This window comes from Physella acuta, unplaced genomic scaffold (genome assembly GCF_028476545.2).
Source record: "Physella acuta isolate Inbredline_101_S28 unplaced genomic scaffold, ASM2847654v3 ptg000873l, whole genome shotgun sequence".
Classification (NCBI taxonomy): domain Eukaryota; kingdom Metazoa; phylum Mollusca; class Gastropoda; family Physidae; genus Physella; species Physella acuta.
Window position 1 is genome coordinate 429,484 of NW_026732390.1, and position 20,870 is coordinate 450,353.

The 20,870-nt window shown below is 32.2% G+C and overlaps 1 protein-coding gene across 3 annotated transcripts; it reads left to right on the forward strand.

Annotated features, from left to right (window-relative positions):
* The first annotated feature begins 245 nt into the window (after positions 1-245).
* LOC131952433 (tumor protein D54) lies at positions 246-19,892 on the forward strand. 3 transcript variants are annotated; one of them, XM_059315068.1, is made up of 8 exons: positions 246-380; positions 2,605-2,741; positions 3,336-3,484; positions 5,278-5,337; positions 8,038-8,139; positions 9,276-9,336; positions 14,067-14,102; positions 16,021-19,892. In XM_059315068.1, the coding sequence occupies exons 1-8, from the start codon at positions 335-337 to the stop codon at positions 16,165-16,167; spliced, it is 738 nt and encodes a 245-aa protein (XP_059171051.1). In that variant the 5' UTR covers positions 246-334; the 3' UTR covers positions 16,168-19,892. The 3 variants fall into 3 exon arrangements, with proteins under 3 accessions (XP_059171051.1, XP_059171052.1, XP_059171053.1); XM_059315069.1 differs by lacking the exon at positions 14,067-14,102; XM_059315070.1 differs by lacking the exon at positions 5,278-5,337.
* The last annotated feature ends 978 nt before the right edge of the window (positions 19,893-20,870 follow it).

Sequence of the window (20,870 nt, forward strand, 5' to 3'; positions counted from 1 at the left end):
TTCCCCTGAAACATGAGCCAGCCTTACTTGCTTTACACATAAAAATCGTTCTTGTGTGAAATTACACGTTTATGCTATTAAATTTTTTTTGCTAATTTTTTTAACAATGTATAGGCCTGATAACTTTAAAAAACAATTACCTGCAAAACAAGCCTACAAAAAAAAATAAACTAAAATTAAAATTAAAAAATAATAAAATGCGAATCTTTTGAAGTGACTCAATTCATTGTGACTGATGTAAACACGGTAAGTATTGATGACGTAGTACTCAAGCAGTAGCACAGCTGGCAGTCTGAAGTAAATTATTGGAAATATTTTCTCCCCACACATCAAAATGTCCACTACCCCCACCGACGATATGCTCTATGGTTTAGATAAAGGTATTTCATTTTAAAACATATCGTTATTTTACTTGGCATTGTAGGAAATATCCGTCTTTTCTGCGTTTTTCGACAGTGCACATAAGACAGACAGTGACGGCAATAAAAATTACAAATGAAAATGACACTGAATCAATCATCAAATATTCATTCACGACCTGAGCGTAGTTAGTAGTACTAAGTCTAACTAAGTACTAGAATCTAATATTTACTTCGGAGTTGGGGCCCACTCACACAAATACACAAAGGTTATTAAAGGTTTAAAATTGATCTAATAAAGTAATATTATTCGAAGTGACTACGTGTCTCGCAAAGCGTGGCCCCTAAAGAATAGACTACGCATCTCGCAGGTTTGATTTGCCATCTTGAAATTAAAAATGCTTACTTTTTGGTTCTCCAACACATCCGCTGTGGTTGAGTCAACAGTGTGCCAGTTGTAGTTTTTAGTTCATAGACCGGAGTTCAGAGTTCGAACCCGGAGTTAGCTAGTTTTTGTTTTTTTTTACATTTTTTTTTTGTTGTGAAAATATGACGTAGACTATGATTCTTTTTTTTTGTTTTAATAAAATTTTAAACCATCATCACTGGCGTGATTGCTTGCCTTACGTTTACTATCCCGTGAGTGGAAAATCCCAGGTCACTGAGTTCAGCAGGCCTAAAGCATACGTCATAGACGTTCACACGAGATCGTCTGTCTTCACTTCTCTCTTCCTCCCACCCCCCCCCCCCCCCCCTCTTCCTCAAGCAAATTGAAATTTTTTTTTAAGTTCACATAGGATAAATAATATAGACTTAGATCTACTATCACGCATGCTAGATAGCTAGGCCTAAAGGTTAAAGGACAGTTTGATTTAACTAGGTTGCTGCTAGATCTAGGACTATCATCTGGCCCATCTGACCTCACAAACTTTCCTTGACACTACACTGTACTGTTTTTTTTTTACAAGTACTATATCTAGACTCTTAGGTGTTGAAATAATATAAATACACTTAAACTCGATCTAGATCTATATCAACATTAAATTGTTACCACGAAAAAAAAATCGTTTTTTTTTAGATCGCGTGCCACCTAGGGTAAAGATTAAGCGTAACGCAGAGCGAACTGCGCAAAGGCGGCCTTACGTGTAACGCGGAGCGAACCGCGCAAATGCAGCCAATATTATTAGCCTACAAAATTGTTATTTGGGAGCTCAGTCTTGTCTAGAATAGTCTAGATTCTAGATCTAGTCATCTAGCTAGTCTAGAGATCTACATCTAGCTCTGCCTGTAGCTTTTTGTTTCCCATATTAAATTTAAAATTAGGACTAGATCTAGCCCTAGTTGAGTAGATTCTAATAGTTATTAGTAATTAATACTAATTATGCTAGGCCTATTTATTTAGCTCTACTATTAGATTTTTATTGGATAGGCCTAATAATAAATTTTAGAGCTGCATCTAGGACTAGTTGTAGTTAATAGTTAATTAATTAACCTACTAGATCTTTTAGCCTAATTTTAATTTGGCCACTAATATCTAGATTCTAATTCATGACAAATTTTTGCCGCACAAAGAAGGATTGTATAATAATAGGCAATAATAGGCAAACTTACAGTTTATTATACATTTTTAATTAAATTTGTAATGGAGTGTAATTTTTAGCAATTACTGTCATTGAACAGCACAAAGTTCACAAAGTAACTCTAATCTAAGAAGACTATAGTTTTGCAAAGTTAAACAAGCTTTGCAACTTACATTTTTCAAGGTTTTTGCTACTTTACTTTGTATTATTAAGAGAGAATAGACTAAATAAAATATAGTTGGTTATTATAAGTGATGAAGTATAGTAATTTCTCATTATGTCTAAATATGCCAATATTCTAGAAGTCAAAAGTAAGAAACAATGCATCATTCTAACAAATACCAACTAAAACAGCTGTCCTCGTAACGGCATTTTAGGGCTAAAAACCTACACTTATTATTTTGCATTCCTCGTTAAACTAATTTGTCTTAATAATTGAATTTAAATAAATTTATCAAATGTTCTATTTCTAACATATTTTTTCCTAGCTTACATATTCATTTTATAGTTACTGCGACATTTGCTATTATTTAAACTGTGTGTATAGGCCTAGTTAAAACCAGAATGAATTGAAAATAAATCTAGAACTCTACATTGAATATTTTATTTTTAATAATATGTTGATTTGATCCAACAATTCCTGAGAGTATGTTTTCTCTACCCAGGTGACAATTACTATGATGCCGCCTCATCTCCCTCCACCGACCTCGGAGCTTCAGCCTCTGGTGCTGGCACGCCTCTTGACGAAACTCCAGAAGAACGGGAGAGGCGCATGACAGAACTTAAGGAAGAGTTGGAGAAGGTCAGTGTTTAGACAGTCATTCTCTCATTTCTGGTCTTGGGTTAGCTATACCCTGTTTTATTTCCTGATGTGTAGTAATTCACATTATTTTTAATAATTATTCTCACACTATGCTAAGCTCTTAAAGCTGCGGCTTCATTAAAAAAAATTATCCGGTTGTCCCTGTTCAGCATGTTGAATCTCGTTCTAGTAAGGTTAGGTGCTCTCAGATTTTACAGTCTAAAGAGATTATATAGTGCTCACCTGTTTCTTTGACTGTCCGATAAAAGCATTGTGTAGCCAGCTCTATGCCTAGCTGAGTTTATACTCTCTGTGTTTAGGTGGCAATAAGATGGGGCCACTCTGGGTTGTCATGGGGAGTTGACCATTGTAGTAGAACTCAGTAGTGTTTAGTCTAGTTAGCAATCATGCTTATTTACTTTGTTATGCCCCCCTCCCCTAATCCATGATAAATCTAAGCATTACTTAGATATACTTTATTAATTCCTTTAAGTCATTTACTAATTTTACGTTATCTACTTGTGTATCTATAAATAATATCTAAGTAATAAATTACTTAGATATTCTTATATACTAAAATAAAATTTCTTTCAGGTTGAATCAGAAATCAACATGTTGCGCCAGGTTCTGGGTAGCAAAGTTAGACACGCCAGCGAGCTGAAGAGAAGAATGGGGATAACCCCGTTTCAAGAGTTCAAGCAAGATTTACAGTCTGGGATTCAGCAAATTAAAAGCTCTGACCCGTAAGTTATTTTTTGTTTTTCTTATTTGGTGATAGACTCTATGTCATATGTAATACATGAAACTTTACAGCAAAAATTGATTTATTCTTTATATAGAAATGATGGTCATTGTTTTTTTAGCAGTTAGCATAAATAGTTAGAATCTAATGTGACTGAAATTTAAGGTAACTCTATTAACCAGAGTGCATTCTGCAATTAGTTCTATTTCCAATTGCTCAAATTTTGTTCGATTTTATTTCTGAATCAATTTTTAAAAATCTTTCTTAATACTTTAAGAAACTGATATTTGAGTGTAAGGCAGCTTTTGAATTGATATTCTTCTTTAAGAGAGGGTGAATGGCTAAAATAAATACTGATTTTTAGCTGACATCTTTGTTTTAAGTGTAAACAGCATGCAATTTGTTTTATTTCTTTATTTTTCTCCTGTCATTATTAAAGTCTCACTATCTTAACCATTATTGCTTTTTTCTAGTTATATTTGTTAACTTTCTGCTTAATTTAGTAAAATTATTTTTTATTTTCAATTTTCCTTTTTTTTACAACTTTTTAGCTGCTAACCTTTAGATGATAGCTGGGATAGTTCTGCTAATTTTGTAGCTCATTCATTAACTATTTTAAAAATGGATACATGTATAAATCTTTTTTTCACCTGTTTATTTATGAAACTAAAATAAGTAACTAATATGACTGGTATTGATCTCATTTGCCTATGCTTCACCTTATAAGAACGTAACCATGACATTTTTCCACTTATATTAGAGTACTGCTATCATAAATTTTTGAATGTTACAAATGTTAATGGAGGCGAGCGAGTTGACGAGATTCCTTCCATAATGTTGTTGACATGGAATAAAAACGTGCTTTTTAGATTTAGACCGTAAAAAAAAATAAAAAATAAAAACTTAAGCCTAAAATTAATTTAGAAATTTTATATTTTTAGAATAAATGCTATAAAAGTTGCAAATCCAGAGAATTTGAAAATAATTTGTTGAGTTTAAGGTTACATTTCTATTTATTTTCATATAGCCTAAGTTATAACCGGATGTTTCACTTTCGTAAGACAAATATTGATTGGCTGTACAGTAACTTAGTGATCGATAACTATTTGTTTACAAAACTTTGCAGATCAAGTTTTTAAATGACAATGCAAATTTAAAACCCCATGACCTAGTTTTCTATTTTTAGCTTACATTGTGTACAATAAAATCTATGACGGCCTATCCAATAGCAGGATGCCATTGTTTATGTCGCCATTACACGTGAAAACCAAATTGTTTTTGCTTTTTTTTAAATTTTTATTTAGTTACCGAAAATATTATAAACATCAAATACATCCAATCTTTAGTTAAGTCCGAAAAAAACCAGACAGACAGGATTTTATAACCATATTAATTGTAACTACGCTGTGCATGATTTTTAAATGAATTTATACACCTCTCAAATACCTTTGAGACTTTTCTCGCTGGTGTCCATTAATTGTTCTATTTTTAGGCAAAATATTATACTAAAAAGTATTCATTTTGCATTTGTTCTCGGTATATCTGTGTATTCATACATTTGTAATTTCTGCTTTTCAGTTTTCTGCAGCTTAATTTAATACCACCATATAACCCAGTTTGACCACCGATAAAATATTCAATAATTTATTTGTACTTTCACATCCAATGTCATCTAAGGAATTCTTAACTGACTAGTATCTTTATATACCTCGTACATACAGTTTTATACAGTAGACATAGATGAGGGCTGTAACTCTTCTGTTTCTACTGAACTTTTCTGTTCATATCTCTTAGATACCAAAAGACCAATGATACCTTACATCAGTTCAATGAAAAGATATCGCAAACACAGGCGTGAGTTTTTTCTACCATTACTCTGCCATCTCTAGCCATTTGTTTGTGTTAGCTGTTTGATGTAGACCATAACAGTAGCAGTTTTACTGTAAATTAGTCATCTTTTTATATTATCTGTCTCTAACAAAAGTTTAAATGTAACTTGGTCTTATTTGTGGTGCTTGCTAACTCCAGACCACTGTAACGTTTACTGTAAAATGTTTTGTTTAACTTGGCAGCTACAGTTAAACTGTTTTACTGTAAATTGTTGTATTTGTGTAAGTTGTTCTAGAGACTTCTCACCCATGGTACTGTAAACAATGTTTTGTTGCTAAAGATGGCAGGGTTTGTTTTAACCATTAAAATCTGTCATTATTTTCTTGTTATTCATTTATTGGCTTTCTATGCATGCAGTTTCAAATTGTTTGCTAAATTTTATTTTCAACGTGCATGATAGTTTATATTTTTTATTTTTCCCCAAAGTTTTTTAATAAATTCTTTAATCCTTTGATATAAGAATTGTACAAAACAAAAAGTGTCTATCATGACACCATTCCTTCTAGAGCAGCTGCTATTTGCTTAATATTTGCATTTTCTGTGTATTTGATAAAATGTAGTAAACTACTTGCAGTCTCTTAGGATAAAATGTAACTTTTTGCTGCCCCTTAGGATAGAATGTAACTTCTTGCATTCCCTTAGGATAGAATGTAATGTATGAGAGCCCCTTAGAAAGAGCACACATTCTTTGTTCACATTTGTTGCATGTTGCTTTGTTTATTTAGTGCATGTTACTTTTTTAACATTGCCTTGAAAATCTATTTTACATTTGTGGATTTCTATTCAGGGCAAATATACAGAATCTTGTTTTTATTTATATAGATATGTGTATATCTATGTGTCTGTATACATACATACATACATACTTATATATTAATCATACTTAAATATTACATATATTAATCATACTAAAATAAATATATATAATACCTTCTACTACTGATTCCAATTAATGTATCATTCTGGTCTAGTAACCATGTAATGCTACAACTTTGTTTACAAAATTACACTAAAAAATGAGACTGTCTGTTAAAACACTTGTGATGTTTCTTATTCACTCTGTTGGCCTGGTTAAATAAAATTGTGATCCTTGCACATTTTTGCACTAGGGTTTGTTTCACTTCCTCACGATTCAGTTTTGATGAACAGTTGATTTGATTAACAAACTGACCAGGTTTATGAATATTTATTTTTAATTAAGGAATTAGTTTTTAATCAGTTTTAAAACCTATTATTGATTCTCAATATTTTCTAGAGAGTTGTATTCAGTTCTCAATTTATTTCTGTCATTGTGTATATTTAGCTCATCACTGTTTTATTTAGCTGGGATGTATCAAATCAATATCTCTAGCGTTTATGAGAGCTAAGTCCTGTCATAACAGTTTTTTAAATGCTAATTATTACTATTTAACCCTTTCAGTCTGGAGTTTCTTGTGATTTCACCATGGCTTTTTTTTTGTCTACATTTATTATTCCAGAATACCAGACATTGTATATTGATTAACAAACCGTCACATACCAAATTTAATTAGAAATCGAAAATAAGCCTACTCATTCAACAAAAGTTAAAACTTTATATTTTGAAATATGCCTAAACTAACTTTGGTGTTAAAAATTTGACGAAAATAATTGTGTACCTGCCAATTAAGTGTACTTTTTGTTTAGAAAACACTTCTCTTCAAATACCAACAAGGTACTATTTTATGAAGAAATCATTTTTTTCTGAGTATGATAACTGACAAAAGAATGAAATATTTACAGCAGCTTAAGAGAAACAATAGTGGTTTTTGCTATCTTAAAACAACTATTGGACTTAAAAGAAGAAAGTAAATGATACCATTTTCTTTTTTAAACTTGCCATTATTTGCAGTCAATTTGAATAGATAGATCAATATTGCTGCTTAAGTGTCTAAAGAGTCAATCAGTTACCTGAGCTAATTTCAGGATGCACTCATGTTTTTTAAACTTGATGTTTCATTTTATATCATGATGGTATTCAATTTACACAAAATAATTTCTATTTTTTAATGCAATTTGATACAACGTAATTGTTTAATTAAAAATAATTAAGCGACTAAGTTATAATGTAAAGCCCATATCATCACTTTCTAAATAAATTATTTTACATTTATAGTAATAAATTATTTTAAATTATTTTAGTAATTATTCTCCCTCTTCAGAATTACTAGTTGTTATGTATCTCTTTACAATAATTTGTGATCATAGCTTTAAGTAGTTCAGTAGTCAATGTTTGCTTGTTAAATCATAATAAATCTACTCCAGAAAACTGTATCATGCATTGCTACATCACTAACTGTACCTTTTCTTCCCTTTTTTCCATCAAATTTAAATTAACATATCCACACTAACAACATCATTGATCAATGGTGTCTATATAAATAGATGTAGGCCCACATATTTTTACACTGTGCATTCTTGATGTCCATTGATACACACACACACACATACTAATGTAAACACATACAGATCACTATTTTATGTAAAGCACAAGAAATAATGTTAAATTGATGTAATTAGCGTATCACTTTAATGTTTCATTTATTTTTTATTTAATCAATTTTACATTTGTTTTCATAATTGTACGAACATGCTGTTGATGACAAAATACCCAAGCATAACTCCCCCTGTTTTTTATATTTCCAGCTACCAAAAAACCTCCGCTGTAGTGAAGACGGCCACAGAAAAAACAAGCAGTGCCATTTCAACAGTTGGCCAGGTGGTGGCCAAGAAGATGGGGGATATCAAGTAAGAACATGGCCTCTCTCTGTTTATTGACCTCTAGTCCTTATTCCTTATTTACTGTTTTATTCTTACCTTTTTAACTTTAAAACCTCTGAAAATTTCTATTTAGCTACTATTAACCTCTAATCTATATATATCCTGATAATGTAATTCACAAACAATACTTGATATAACTTTTTAAAACCCCTTTTAAAAAAAAAATTACCTGTTTCTGAATCTGTATATAGAGTATGTGGATTACACTTCAGAGGAAAAAAAGGGGGGTTGGTTGGTTAAAATATTAGCCATTAGTTAGCACTAAGTGTAGCCTAATACAGTGAAATGTGCTGCGACTCATTACATGTATTTATTGGAGTCCAATAATAAAAATCATCAGAGAATGTCAATAAAACTTTGTTAATAAAATACAACTACTGCTAAAACATCACTTCTTTTTTTTGAAGAGTTCATTTTCAGACAATTATTGGAAATATCCTTGTGCGGGAATACAATTTGGATGATAAATTAATTGACTTACACCTCTTGTTTGTAAAGAAAATGTGCCATTTTTTATTTAGAACATTAACCCTTGTCTCTCATAGTACTTGACTGAAGACAAAACTGTTATGATGTGAGTTACTAGGACAGGGTTGATGCTTGCATGAATACGTACACATACAATGACGATCCAATAGAGAGTACTAAACAGCTTTGATATATTTCCATATTTTATTCTATACAATACACACGGCTACATCTACGACAGACAGGACGACGACTTCTACAACCTAACGCGACAACAACAAGACTAAGACTGACTTCAACTACTTTCCTAACAACCAGCCCACATCCTTATTTGCTTTGTCACACATTCAGAATCTTTTATTAATCCCACAACACACATACTCTCAAACCATCGACATCTTTATTAAACACATTCAACTACACACATACTCTCAAACTCATGCAATACACCAAGGTCCATTCAGAACAGTAGTGTCATATGGGACATCTTTTATTAAACACATTCAACTACACACATACTCTCAAACTCATTCAATACAACAATGTCCATTCACAACAAACACCATTAATTGCAGGAGCTCATTGTGGGGACACTTGCTGTAAAATATGTAAATAAAAAAATGTCTCTTCTCCAGGAACTCCCAGACATTCAAATCTTTTGACGAGAAGATGCACAACACCTACGCCAATGTCAAGGTAAGGTCATCCGAGGATCCCGACTTTATCATTAATGCATACCCATAATTCCGTTGATGGTGGGCGTGGTGAATTGGCTTGGTGTTTCCTTCATGTTTTTGTGGTGTCTGTATTTTCTTCTGTGTTGGGTCTTGGTATGGTCAAGCAGCTTAGTAACTAAATCATCTCTCTGTCGCACTTGTTGTAGTGGTGTCTCTCTTTATTTCTTTATCTGAGCTATGCTAATTGGATTCATGTATCTTAGGCTCATTATTGCAGGTATAGTGTTTATGTAAATTAATTCAACTAAGTGTACTGATTTATACTCATTTGTTTTTGTATAAATTATTGCAGCTAATACTATAGTGTTATGTCATAATGTAACTTTATTGAAAAAAGTGTACTGAGCAATGCTAATTGGTTTGATGTTTCTTAGGCTAATTATTACAGCTAAATGAATTTATTTCTAGTTTACAATGCAATAAGCATGTCTTTATCAAATGAATCCTATGTTGAAAATCTTTTAATTATCCCAGTTGTGTGAAATGTATTTTTTTTAAATAAATAGTTTACCAGATGATATTTTTACTATACAGATTTTTATTTTTGTTTTCTAATGTAAAGAGTTTACATTGACTGAGACTTGTATTTCCTTGATGGTACATTCATGGATTAGCCCATCATGTTTTATTGTTGAACAAAATGTGTATTATTTAAAGACCTGGATCATATTGTACACCAGAGAATTGTGTCATATTTTTCTAGGACTACTTCAAAAATATAATTTTTGGCACTGCAAAATCTGCAGATTGCATAATAGTTTTCTGTATTTTGTAATATTTTAACTCCCAAAGCACAGGTCAGCTTATTGGTATGTTGGCTGTAGAAGATTAACACTAGTCATATTTGGGCATCTTTTCAAAGATATGTCCAGCCCAATTAAAAAGATGTAAACCATTTGCTTAAGTGCTGCAGCATTACAGATACAGATCTAGTCGATTTCTCTCTCTTCAAATAAAGGATTTGAATTTAACTACCTGTACTATCTGCTCATTAGAATCTTTTAATGTAGTCTGTAATACAAGGTTTTTAGTTAAAAAAATATTTGTAACTGGAATGTTTTTGCTCAAATATAGCATTTTATGTATGTCACTTATTTTTTGTTGGTGCAGTAATAACTATTTTATTAGTTTTTTATATATATATATATATATATATATATATATATACTTACATACATAATTATATATATGTTATAATTATATCATGTTCTATTGTAACGTTTAACTAAATCAATAGGTGTTAACTGTTAAATTGATAGTAATTGTCATATCTGTAATATAATGACTTAAATAATGTGTAGAAAATTTGTGCACCTTTTAACCCCTTTACCGTGGAAAAAAAATAATTTTTGGAAACCGTGTAATTGTTTTTTTTCCACTTTCGTTTTCACATCACGTGATGACCTACTTTTATCATCCGCTGTTGAATTGGCTGTTAGATTAGCCTCCCTCTACATTGTTATTGATTTCCAATGCTATTTTCGTATTTTCGTATCAAGACGAGTTAACTCGTGACGCACGGCACACAGACGACTTTTTTATCTGAAGACGAGTTAACTCGTGATGTACGGTTAAGCACAAGATTTTATATGACGAGTTAACTCGTGACACACGGTAAAGGGGTTAATGTACTTTTTAAAAGTAATTTTACAAGCGTTAGGTGTTGATATCAAGGTAAATGTACATTTTGGATTTTTTGTTTTATCAATGTCTATCTGTAGAACAGTGCCATACATCTGTTAGCTTGGGTGAACTTGTTGGTGTATCTTTAGGAAATAGTTCAAATGATACTCAACTGAGAAAAATTAAGACAATATCTTTTTACTGTTAAAGAACATTTTTATACAGGGTTATATATTAAGAGAGGTAATTATTTTAAAAACATTATTTTTTCTTTCGAACATAAAAACACTAACATTTATTATAAAAACAAAATAAAACCAGAATAAATACATTTCAACCTTATCTTATCATTTGGAACAAAACTGCTTTAGATTTAAAAACGTTCTTTTGTTTTTTTCTATGTACAAAGCTTTTAGAAATTAAATAAATTGCGGTTACCAGTTAACTAGCGCTTATTGAGGGGGAAACGGTTAATAGTCATTGTTAAATAAAAATTAGTGAGACAAAAATAAAGTTTCTAGTTCTGAGTGTGTGACATTGAGGAATTAAAATGTCGAATTTAATTTTTTTTAGCATTGGTCACTTCTTAACTCACCATACTGGATAGTTTAGTTGACCTTTAACCCCTTTTGTGTTATGAAGCAAATGGCACAGCTAAGCTGAATTGGTGTAAATTGTATTTAGGAGCTCAGCTATGTGTATTTTCAGCAAGTGTTTTCGTATTGGCAATAAAACAGAAAATATTCACTGGACGTTCTGGTTTTCTTTACCTAGCTCCACTTGATGGTCTTAGCATTCAGTGTTAGTCTTTGTGTTATGTAACTTATGTAGGATTTAATTATGTTAGTTTTTTTTTTTTAAATAAAATTTTAGTTTCTATCTTTAACAACTAGAACTGTTGAAGCAGCCAGACAAAAAATAAATTTCCACTGCAAAAGATTTAAAGTCTGCAGTATTGGTTAAAGCTGGATAAAGTGATAGTTCTAGTTGTTAGTGTTGAATTGTGCCTTTTTTTTTGTTGTTGAAATGAGTAGGTGATATTACTTCATTTGTTTTAGATTCATTGTTTAGCTTAACCATTGAGGTCCTTAGTGAATGCTGTATCAACCCAGCTCTAAAGCTTAACCATTGAGGTCCTTTAGTGAATGCTGTATCAACCCAGCTCTAAAGCTTAACCATTGAGGTCCTTTAGTGAATGCTGTATCAACCCAGCTCTTTAGCTTAACCAGTGAGGCCTTAGTGAATGCTGTATCAACCCAGCTCTAAAGCTTAACCATTGAGGTCCTTTAGTGAATGCTGTATCAACCCAGCTCTAATGGGTACCTGGCATAATTCTCAGGGAAGTAAAAGCTTGGCATAGTGCTGACCACATTATCCCTTCATATGCTGAAGTCACAGAAACTGTTAGGTCTACTTCATCTGACTCATGACTTGATGGTATTTTTACTACCCATTGTTTAATCTACAGCATAAAAATTGTAGCAGCATTTATTAGAAAACTTCATGCTTGATTATTAGTACTATTAGAATACTTGTTATTGTTCTAACCACCTCCCATAGATACCCATAATTCAATGTAATGTATTGTACAATTTATATGTTTCATTTATATTCTTTTCAGTCTAGTGAGTCCCCTAATTTATGTTAATTTATGTACATGTATTGCCCTCTTGTAGAAGTAGTTTTATCAATGAGATAGTGTAGTGTAAGTAAAATTTTGACAAAAAATTTGTTATTGGTATAAATTATTATTTTTTAATGTAAGTTATGATTATTGATGTTATTTATTTTCTGTTGTTTTTTATGGATGTTATCAATGGAGATTCCTTACCTATTATGAATGGTTTCAAGTAGATTTAATTTATTATTACTAGTGTTTAATGTATCTGTTTTTTTATAATTTACCTAAGTTTGTCATATTAAATTAGTATTTAGATTTGTGTAGTGCAATGGTCACAACGTTGGTGTTACACTAAGTCTGATGGAAATTGCTCTTTTAATTAAGAGGGAGAAAAAAAACTTCAGAAAAATAAATTACAAGCAATTATTTTATTCTATGTAGTCAGTATGATTCTAATAAGCACTGTCCCCTTTACAAAGTTTTAGTAGAAATTAAAGCATGAAAGGAATATTTTTCTAGCCAATAGTTTAATGAGGTCATTAATTTTGTCAACCACAAGTTAGGGATGGTCATAAATGGTGTCACTCTAGGGGTTGTCAATGAAAGACATCACACTGTTAGGGAGGTGTGGAATATTGTGATGAGTGGAGGGGAGGGGGATGGCACACTTTAGCATTATAAAAAGTTATGTTAGAAACTGAATTTTAGCCATTATTATTTTTTATTTGTTAATTTGCTTTAAAAATCAATAAATATACTCAATGTTGGCCAAGCTAAAAAAAATATTTTAGCAAGAAATTTTTAAATACAAAAACTGCAATTTTGAATGGGGTAGTTTGTTGAGATTTGACGTTTTTTATGGTGGGGGTTCTGGTTTTTTGTGCCTAAGGGACTAAGAATTTTATTTTATTTTTGTTTTAATTTGTATTTTAAACTCCCTCCCTTGCTCCCCCAAAAGGAGTGTGGCTACATTTGTGTCTGACCATTAAATTTAATAGAAGGAGTATATTGGATGTGGTAGTGTAGTACCCCCCACCCTTCTGACTAGTAATGATTGCCTCCCTTGATTTCTTTTGTTTTCTATTTGACTAGTCCTCATTGCCCCCCCCCCCCCCCCCTCTTGATTTTTTTTTACTACTAGTCAACATTGCCTCCATTGAGTTCTTTTGTTTTTTATTTGACTAGTGATAATTGCCTCCCTTGATTTTTTATTTGACTAGTCCTGATTGCCTCCCCTGACTACTTGTCATGATTGTCTCCCTTGATTAGGTGTACCATGCCAGTAGTCCCCCCCCCCCCCCCCCCCCCCAATGATTTCTTTTGTTTTCTATGTGACTAGTCATGATTGCCTCCCTTGACTTGTCATAATTGCCTCCCTTCCCTTGATGAGGTGTGCCATGCCAGTAGTTCCCCCCAATGATTTCTTTTGTTTTCTATTTGACTAGTCCTCCCGCTCCATAGAGGGCTTAAAAGAACGTTTGGTGAGTGTGTAGGTGTTGTGTTGTAGCAGGACATTTAATTTTTTCACTGTCACTGTGCTGAAATTTATTTTTTCACCGTTTTTTTCATATGTTTGCTGGTTATGTGCTAGAGAAAATGTTCTAAACTAGTTTTTTCAGCTGATGAATCAAGGAAAAATTTAAACTTCGTTTATTCAGAAGTTTTGATTTTTGAAGAGCATCCCAAGAATTTGATGAGTTTTTAATCTAAAAATATATCTATATTGAACTAGAATCTGAATGAAACCAATTTTTTTAAAGCTGATTAAAAATCCTCTTTTGTTCTGTTTTTAAGTGCCTTCACTTACTTATCACCCCTAGCATGATCATGAATCAAACTATTTTGAACAAGTGGGGGAAAATAATTGATTTAAAACTTCCTTTTTTTTTACACTGTGATTACTGCAACCTAATTTTCTCTCATTCACATTCAAACCCTGTGCATTCATGTTTTTATCCTCCTGTTGTTTTGTTTAGTCTTATTTTTAAAGCACAGAAGCCTATGGTGATATTCTGTTTGTGGTGCTTTGCAACTGCTTTTATATACAGCTTTGATAAAGTTTTTTTAAATTTACTTTTCTATAACTATTGCATAGTTTGTAGACTAAGATTTTATTTTTAACATCACAATTCATTTAAAGCTAATGTAGAATCTTTTTATCGACACACTGTTAAATTTCCTGAATCACAATGTATTTGTCAAAACCCAAATAATTTCTCAGTTGTGTATTATTTTGTCACTGTCTATGTTTTTTGTTAACTACCTCTGGTTGGTAGAGCTTGTGCAAGGTTATTATAATTTTTTTTCCCTCTTCCTGCTTGCCTTTTGTGCTGTATGTGATATTCTCGTATGAATTGATGCTGCTAGTGCTTCTACTTTGTGTTGTATGTGTTAAAATGATGCAAATTTGTGGTTCAACTGTCTGCTGTATGTGATAGCCCACATATGAATTGATGTCAAATCTGCTTCAGCTCTATGCTGTATGTGATAGCCCACATGTGGTGCTATATGTGATAGCCCTTGTATGAATTGGTGCTGCTGCTGCTTCAATATGTGCTGTATGTGATAACCTACGTATGAAGTGATGTTTCAAAAATGCCCTGTATGTGATACCCCATGTATGAGTTGTTGCTAATTCTACTTCAACTGTGTGCTGTATGTTATACCCCACGTATGAGTTGATACTAATTCTTCTTCAACTGTGTGCTCTGTTCTTATAGTCTTACAACTACCTGTTTTATATGTGTACTCCCTTTTGAACTATATACTCCTTTTTTTTTCTATAACTTTTATCACACGATGTCTAAACTAAGACCTATTCTTGCCAATAGATGTTTACCATCTCACCTCTCTTCTTGCCTCTAGATGTATGAACTCTGAACCCTATTCTCAGCAGTAGTTGACCTCTGACCTCTATTATCAGCACTAGATAACCTTTGACCTGTTCTCAGCACTAAGTGACCTTTGACCTCTTTTCTCACCTCAAGATGACCTTTGACCTCTACTCTCAGCACTAGATAACCTATGACCTGTATCCCCAGCACTAGATAACCTATGACCTGTATCCCCAGCACTAGATAACCTATGACCTGTATCCCCAGCACTAGATAACCTATGACCTGTATCCCCAGCACTAGATAACCTATGACCTGTATCCCCAGCACTAGATGACCTGTATTCCCATCACTAGATGACCTATGACCTATATTCCCATCACTAGATGACCTATGACCTCTACTCTCAGCACTAGATAACCTATGACCTCTACTGTCAGCACTAGATAACCTATGACCTGTATCCCCAGCACTAGATAACCTATGACCTGTATCCCCAGCACTAGATAACCTATGACCTCTACTCTCAGCACTAGATGACCTATGACCTCTTGTCTTCCCCCAGGCTAGAGTGACAGGCAGCAGATCCTCCAGTGAAATCGATGACGCTTTCCGTGACGCCCACTCTGCAGACGAGAACCTCATCACCACGCCAGAGTCCGCTGACGATGCCGCAAACATCAACCTCCCAGAGGATAAGCTCCCACTCTAATTAACAGCTTTTTTTAATTAACCTGCCAACAAAATCTTCTACTAGCCGCGAGTTGATGTTCGCTCCCTTCATAAAAGTCAAATTTTAAAGAAATGTTTGTAATATAGAAGTTTGAGGGTCTGCTTGACAAATTTATTTTTTCGGGGAGTTTAACAATTTTTTTTTTTCATCAATGTACATGAATTATATTTGGTAGTTAACATTGTTTATTTTAATTCTCTAATTGTGTATTGAATCTTAACTTTGCTTTAAACAAATATTGTCCATATAATTTATGAAAAGGCAAATGACCAAGTCATTTATATATGATGTGTATAGTTTGTTGTTTTTTTGTGTTCATACCTTTATCTTTAAAGTGAGGTCAAATTATGTAACTTGCATGCTGTAGAAGTCCCTTATCAGGGCATAGAACAGCTATTTATAGAACAGCTATTTATAGATGTCACCACTGTGATGAGTTTAAACATGCTTTCACTAAATCAGATACACAAGATTCTTTTGATTATCTTATTTCAAATTAACATATTTCAAATTAACAGTCCACATAAGTAAAAGTAATCAGAAATGAAAAAAAAAATTTATTATAAAAAAAAAAAACAATTATTCTGTTGTTTTGTCTGAAATATCATTGTTTATTGGAATATGATATTAAAATCATTTGATTTTTTAAAAAATTACAAAGTATAAGTGAACATTATCATTTTTAGTTGTATGTAATTTATGTTAACTAACTTTAAATACAAAACATTGAGATGCTGTATAGTCTATACGAAAACCTCAACAAGTTCTATATTACTTTGTTAAAAATATGCCTACACTTGTTTTTTTAAAACCATCCCAGGCTGGGAGAAAAGGTAAATTTTACAGTAACTTATTATTTATTTAAAGATACTTTTTTTAAACTGAACATCCCTTTTTTACTAGTTTTTTTTTTTTAAAGTGGAATTTAAATTTGAAATATGTACTCATGGGTAATCAGACTTCTTTCTATATAACAAAAAAGAAATTAACTTCTTGAAATTTACTACTGAAATAGTATTTGTTTTGTTGTATAGCAAAAGAGCAACAAGGCTATTCCATAACATTTGACAAACCCCTGTCATTATTAAATAATTAATTGTAACAACTTTCCTGTTTTAGCCTTTAGTTGATTTATTCCGATATCTATTCAGCTATCTATTCAGATATCAAGTATACATTTTTGAGTAACAAAATATTGTGTTTGCTGGCGTACTTATGCTTATGTTACAGTATGTAAACATTAAATAAGGCACTGCGTCAATTACCTTCAGCTTCATAATGACACATCAAGAAAATGTATGTCTACGTCTTAACGCAATAGAAGCATTCCATATATGTACTAGTGTACGTCACTGTGCTAGTAGCATTTTAATTATTTCATTCCTTGTTTTGTTTTATAAATAAAGTATGTTGTAAACATTACACTTGTGAATATCTAAAAGTTATTTTTGATTTTTTTGCAATTTTGAATTAAAATTTCAAAAGAGGTAACTTATTGGGGTAAATTTTAACAGAGGAAATGTGGCTATCAATATTTGTTTTATTTACATTCATACCATTTATTACTGTACATTAAAATAGTAATCAAATGTTGTAACCGAAATGATGAGTTCAGAAATATTTTGGACTGGATTGTGTAAGGTACCATTTTTTTTTAACAATAGCCTTTTTTAACCAGCTGGTTTTGCAAAATTTAAGTTCAGGTTGAATACATTTTGCTGTGTTATATTTTCTGTATTGCATGCTAACTTCACACAGTGAAGCTATGTTAAGGATTGAAGGAGGGGGACACACTGGGTCAAGATGGGAAATGTTACTGGCTTCATTAAATGTTGTATACCAACTGATCCAACTGCAGTAAACAGTTTCATGCTCACAACTCCACTAATGCTCTGCAAGTTCATTTGGGGGAGGGGGGGGGTGTTACCACACTAATTAGTCGAGTGATTAGGATTATAAGATTCAACACTATTCACATACAGAATCTATTTGTTGTCTGCGATGTTTTGAGTAGGATTATTGAACACAGTCTGGATACTGGGGTTTGTTGACACTTAGAACCAACCAAGTTTCTTGAGTTAGCCTAAGTCATATGTTATTGGTCAGCAGGCTATTCTTCAAGTTTCTTGAGTTAGCCCAAGTCACATGTTATTGGTCAGCAGGCTATTCTTCAAGTTTCTTGAGTTAGCCCAAGTCACATGTTATTGGTCAGCAGGCTATTCTTCAAGTTTCTTGAGTTAGCCCAAGTCATATGTTTATGGTCAGCAGGCTACTCTTCAAGTTTCTTGAGTTAGCCCAAGTCACATGTTATTGGTCAGCAGGCTATTCTTCAAGTTTCTTAAGTTAGCCCAAGTCATATGTTTATGGTCAGCAGGCTACTCTTCAAGTTTCTTGAGTTAGCCCAAGTCATATGTTTATGGTCAGCAGGCTACTCTTCAAGTTTCTTGAGTTAGCCCAAGTCATATGTTATTGGTCAGCAGGCTATTCTTTAAGTTTCTTAAGTTAGCCCAAGTCATATGTTTATGGTCAGCAGGCTATCTCTGGTACTAGACTTGATGATTTCTTTTATAGCCAGCCTCCACTTATCTAAATTACATGTTTTTGTATTTGAGTGAGGCTTTTTTTTTATCTAAATGATACATAACGTAACATTTTGTCACAGTAAATATAAAAAATAAATGCTAAAAAATTATAGCAACTCAAATAAATGAAGATTATAATAAGACGCAGACTAAATTTTGTGCTGCAGCACTAAAGACTTTGTCGTCTTTGTGCTACGTGTAGCTAGGTCCCATCATGTGCAATCATTTAAATGAAATTCAATAGAATAAAATTTGGTGTAAAATTATTCTGTGTTCACAAAATCATGCATTTATTCCACATATTCATTCTGCTAATAGCTTAGGCTGGTTTCTGTGTACATTGCAAAAATTAATTTTTAAAAACCATCAAAGTGGGTAGGAAAAGTCTGAATTTAGCCAAACTAAATTCAATTAAATTTATGTCGTTATTTATCATTGTTTAATTATTATCTATTCTAGTGCATGATGCTAATGTAAAATAAAGAACATTATTTAAATCCTATTTAAAGGAATTTTTTTTTACATTGAAAATGTTTGTTGCTATTGAAAGATTTTTCTTTTAGAATGTTATTATTACATAATTATTATTTTTTAGATTAGCTTTTTTTAAATATTTAAGCTACTTTAAAAAAAAACAAGTTAACTTTCACAAAATTAACTTTTTACAAAATTTAATTTTACTTATGCAAATTGAAATTGTATTCGAGATAGACTTAAGAAATGAAGTATTGTTTGGGGCTGATCATGTGATACGCGCCTTCAGCCATTTTTATGTTATACCGGAAACCATTCGGTCTCGTTGTTTAGTTGTTCATTTATCTTGTACCATCAGTGGTTCTCACTATGGGGTAAGCAGGGACCAAATATGTCTTACACAAGGTGAAATCCTTACACGTGTTATACATCTTAGCCATGTATACCTTGTGTCTGATATAGGATGTTGTAATACATCCTTGTTTGATGTTTTGGTCTTTGAAGAATGTGTCAACTAAAACTTGAGAACCATTGACATAAAGAATTGTTTACTTTTTCGGTACCTTAGTTTCAGTTCTTTTCCTGCTATCTTTGTTATTATTTCTAATCAATGTAAATAGCCCATGCCAATAAATATTCCCATTTCAACCTGACTCTTTGGACTTAAATTTTTCACGTTATTTCCCGGATTTCTGTACAGTTTTGTGTTTTCTAGTCTTTTTGTCAAGCTTTTATTTTAGTATTTTTATCAAGTTTTTTTGTGTGTATTTTTGTAGTTGTTTTTTGTTTCTCTGTCACGCCTGTTTAATATTTGTGTCGTTTTTTTGTCTGGTATATGTGTCAAATTTCAGTCATGTCAAGTTTTGTCTAGTTCTTTTTTTTTTAAATGTTGCCTTACGAGTAGTTCTTATCTAGTATTTCTTTGAAGCCAAGTATGCCTGTTGTAAGTAGAATCTACGTGCAGTGTTCTTGTAGCATGCAATTTTTTTTTTTTGCCAGTTAAAAATATCAACAGCTGAAAGTTTTGTATCGTGCTTTAGCTTGCCACTTCTGCCTTGCAAGTTAAACCTCTAGTTTAGCTAGATTTATTTTATAATTTGTATAATTACAAGATTCTTGAATAGAAGAATGCACACATTGATTAAGCACCACACACACGCCAGAACAATATTCTTTGATCTCACATTAAAGCAAATATCATTTTTGTTTTTAATAAAATTACATAATTGTGTACATCGAGATTGATAGATGAAACAAAGATCCATTGCAGGGTACAGAGAGTCTAAGAAATTTAGAACCACCGGTAGGTATACATAAAAAATTAACATATCAACGGGTTGCTGAGCCTTGTCAATGTAATAATCATTTGTTTAACAAAGTTAGACATTGTTTATTGCAGTAATCATATACAGCTCCTACACCAGCTGATCTAAAAAGATGTAGCTGTAGGGTTCGTCTAATTAACGACCTAACTCATTGTTTGTTTTAATTAATTCAGCAGACATGTTTCTGTTAAGCAGACGATGCTTGCAGTCTACCGTTTTAGGAATGTCACATATAAATATCCTTTGATAAAATAGTTTTTTTTAAGTTGACATCTCTAGGTTGTCTTGTGGTCTAGCGGTA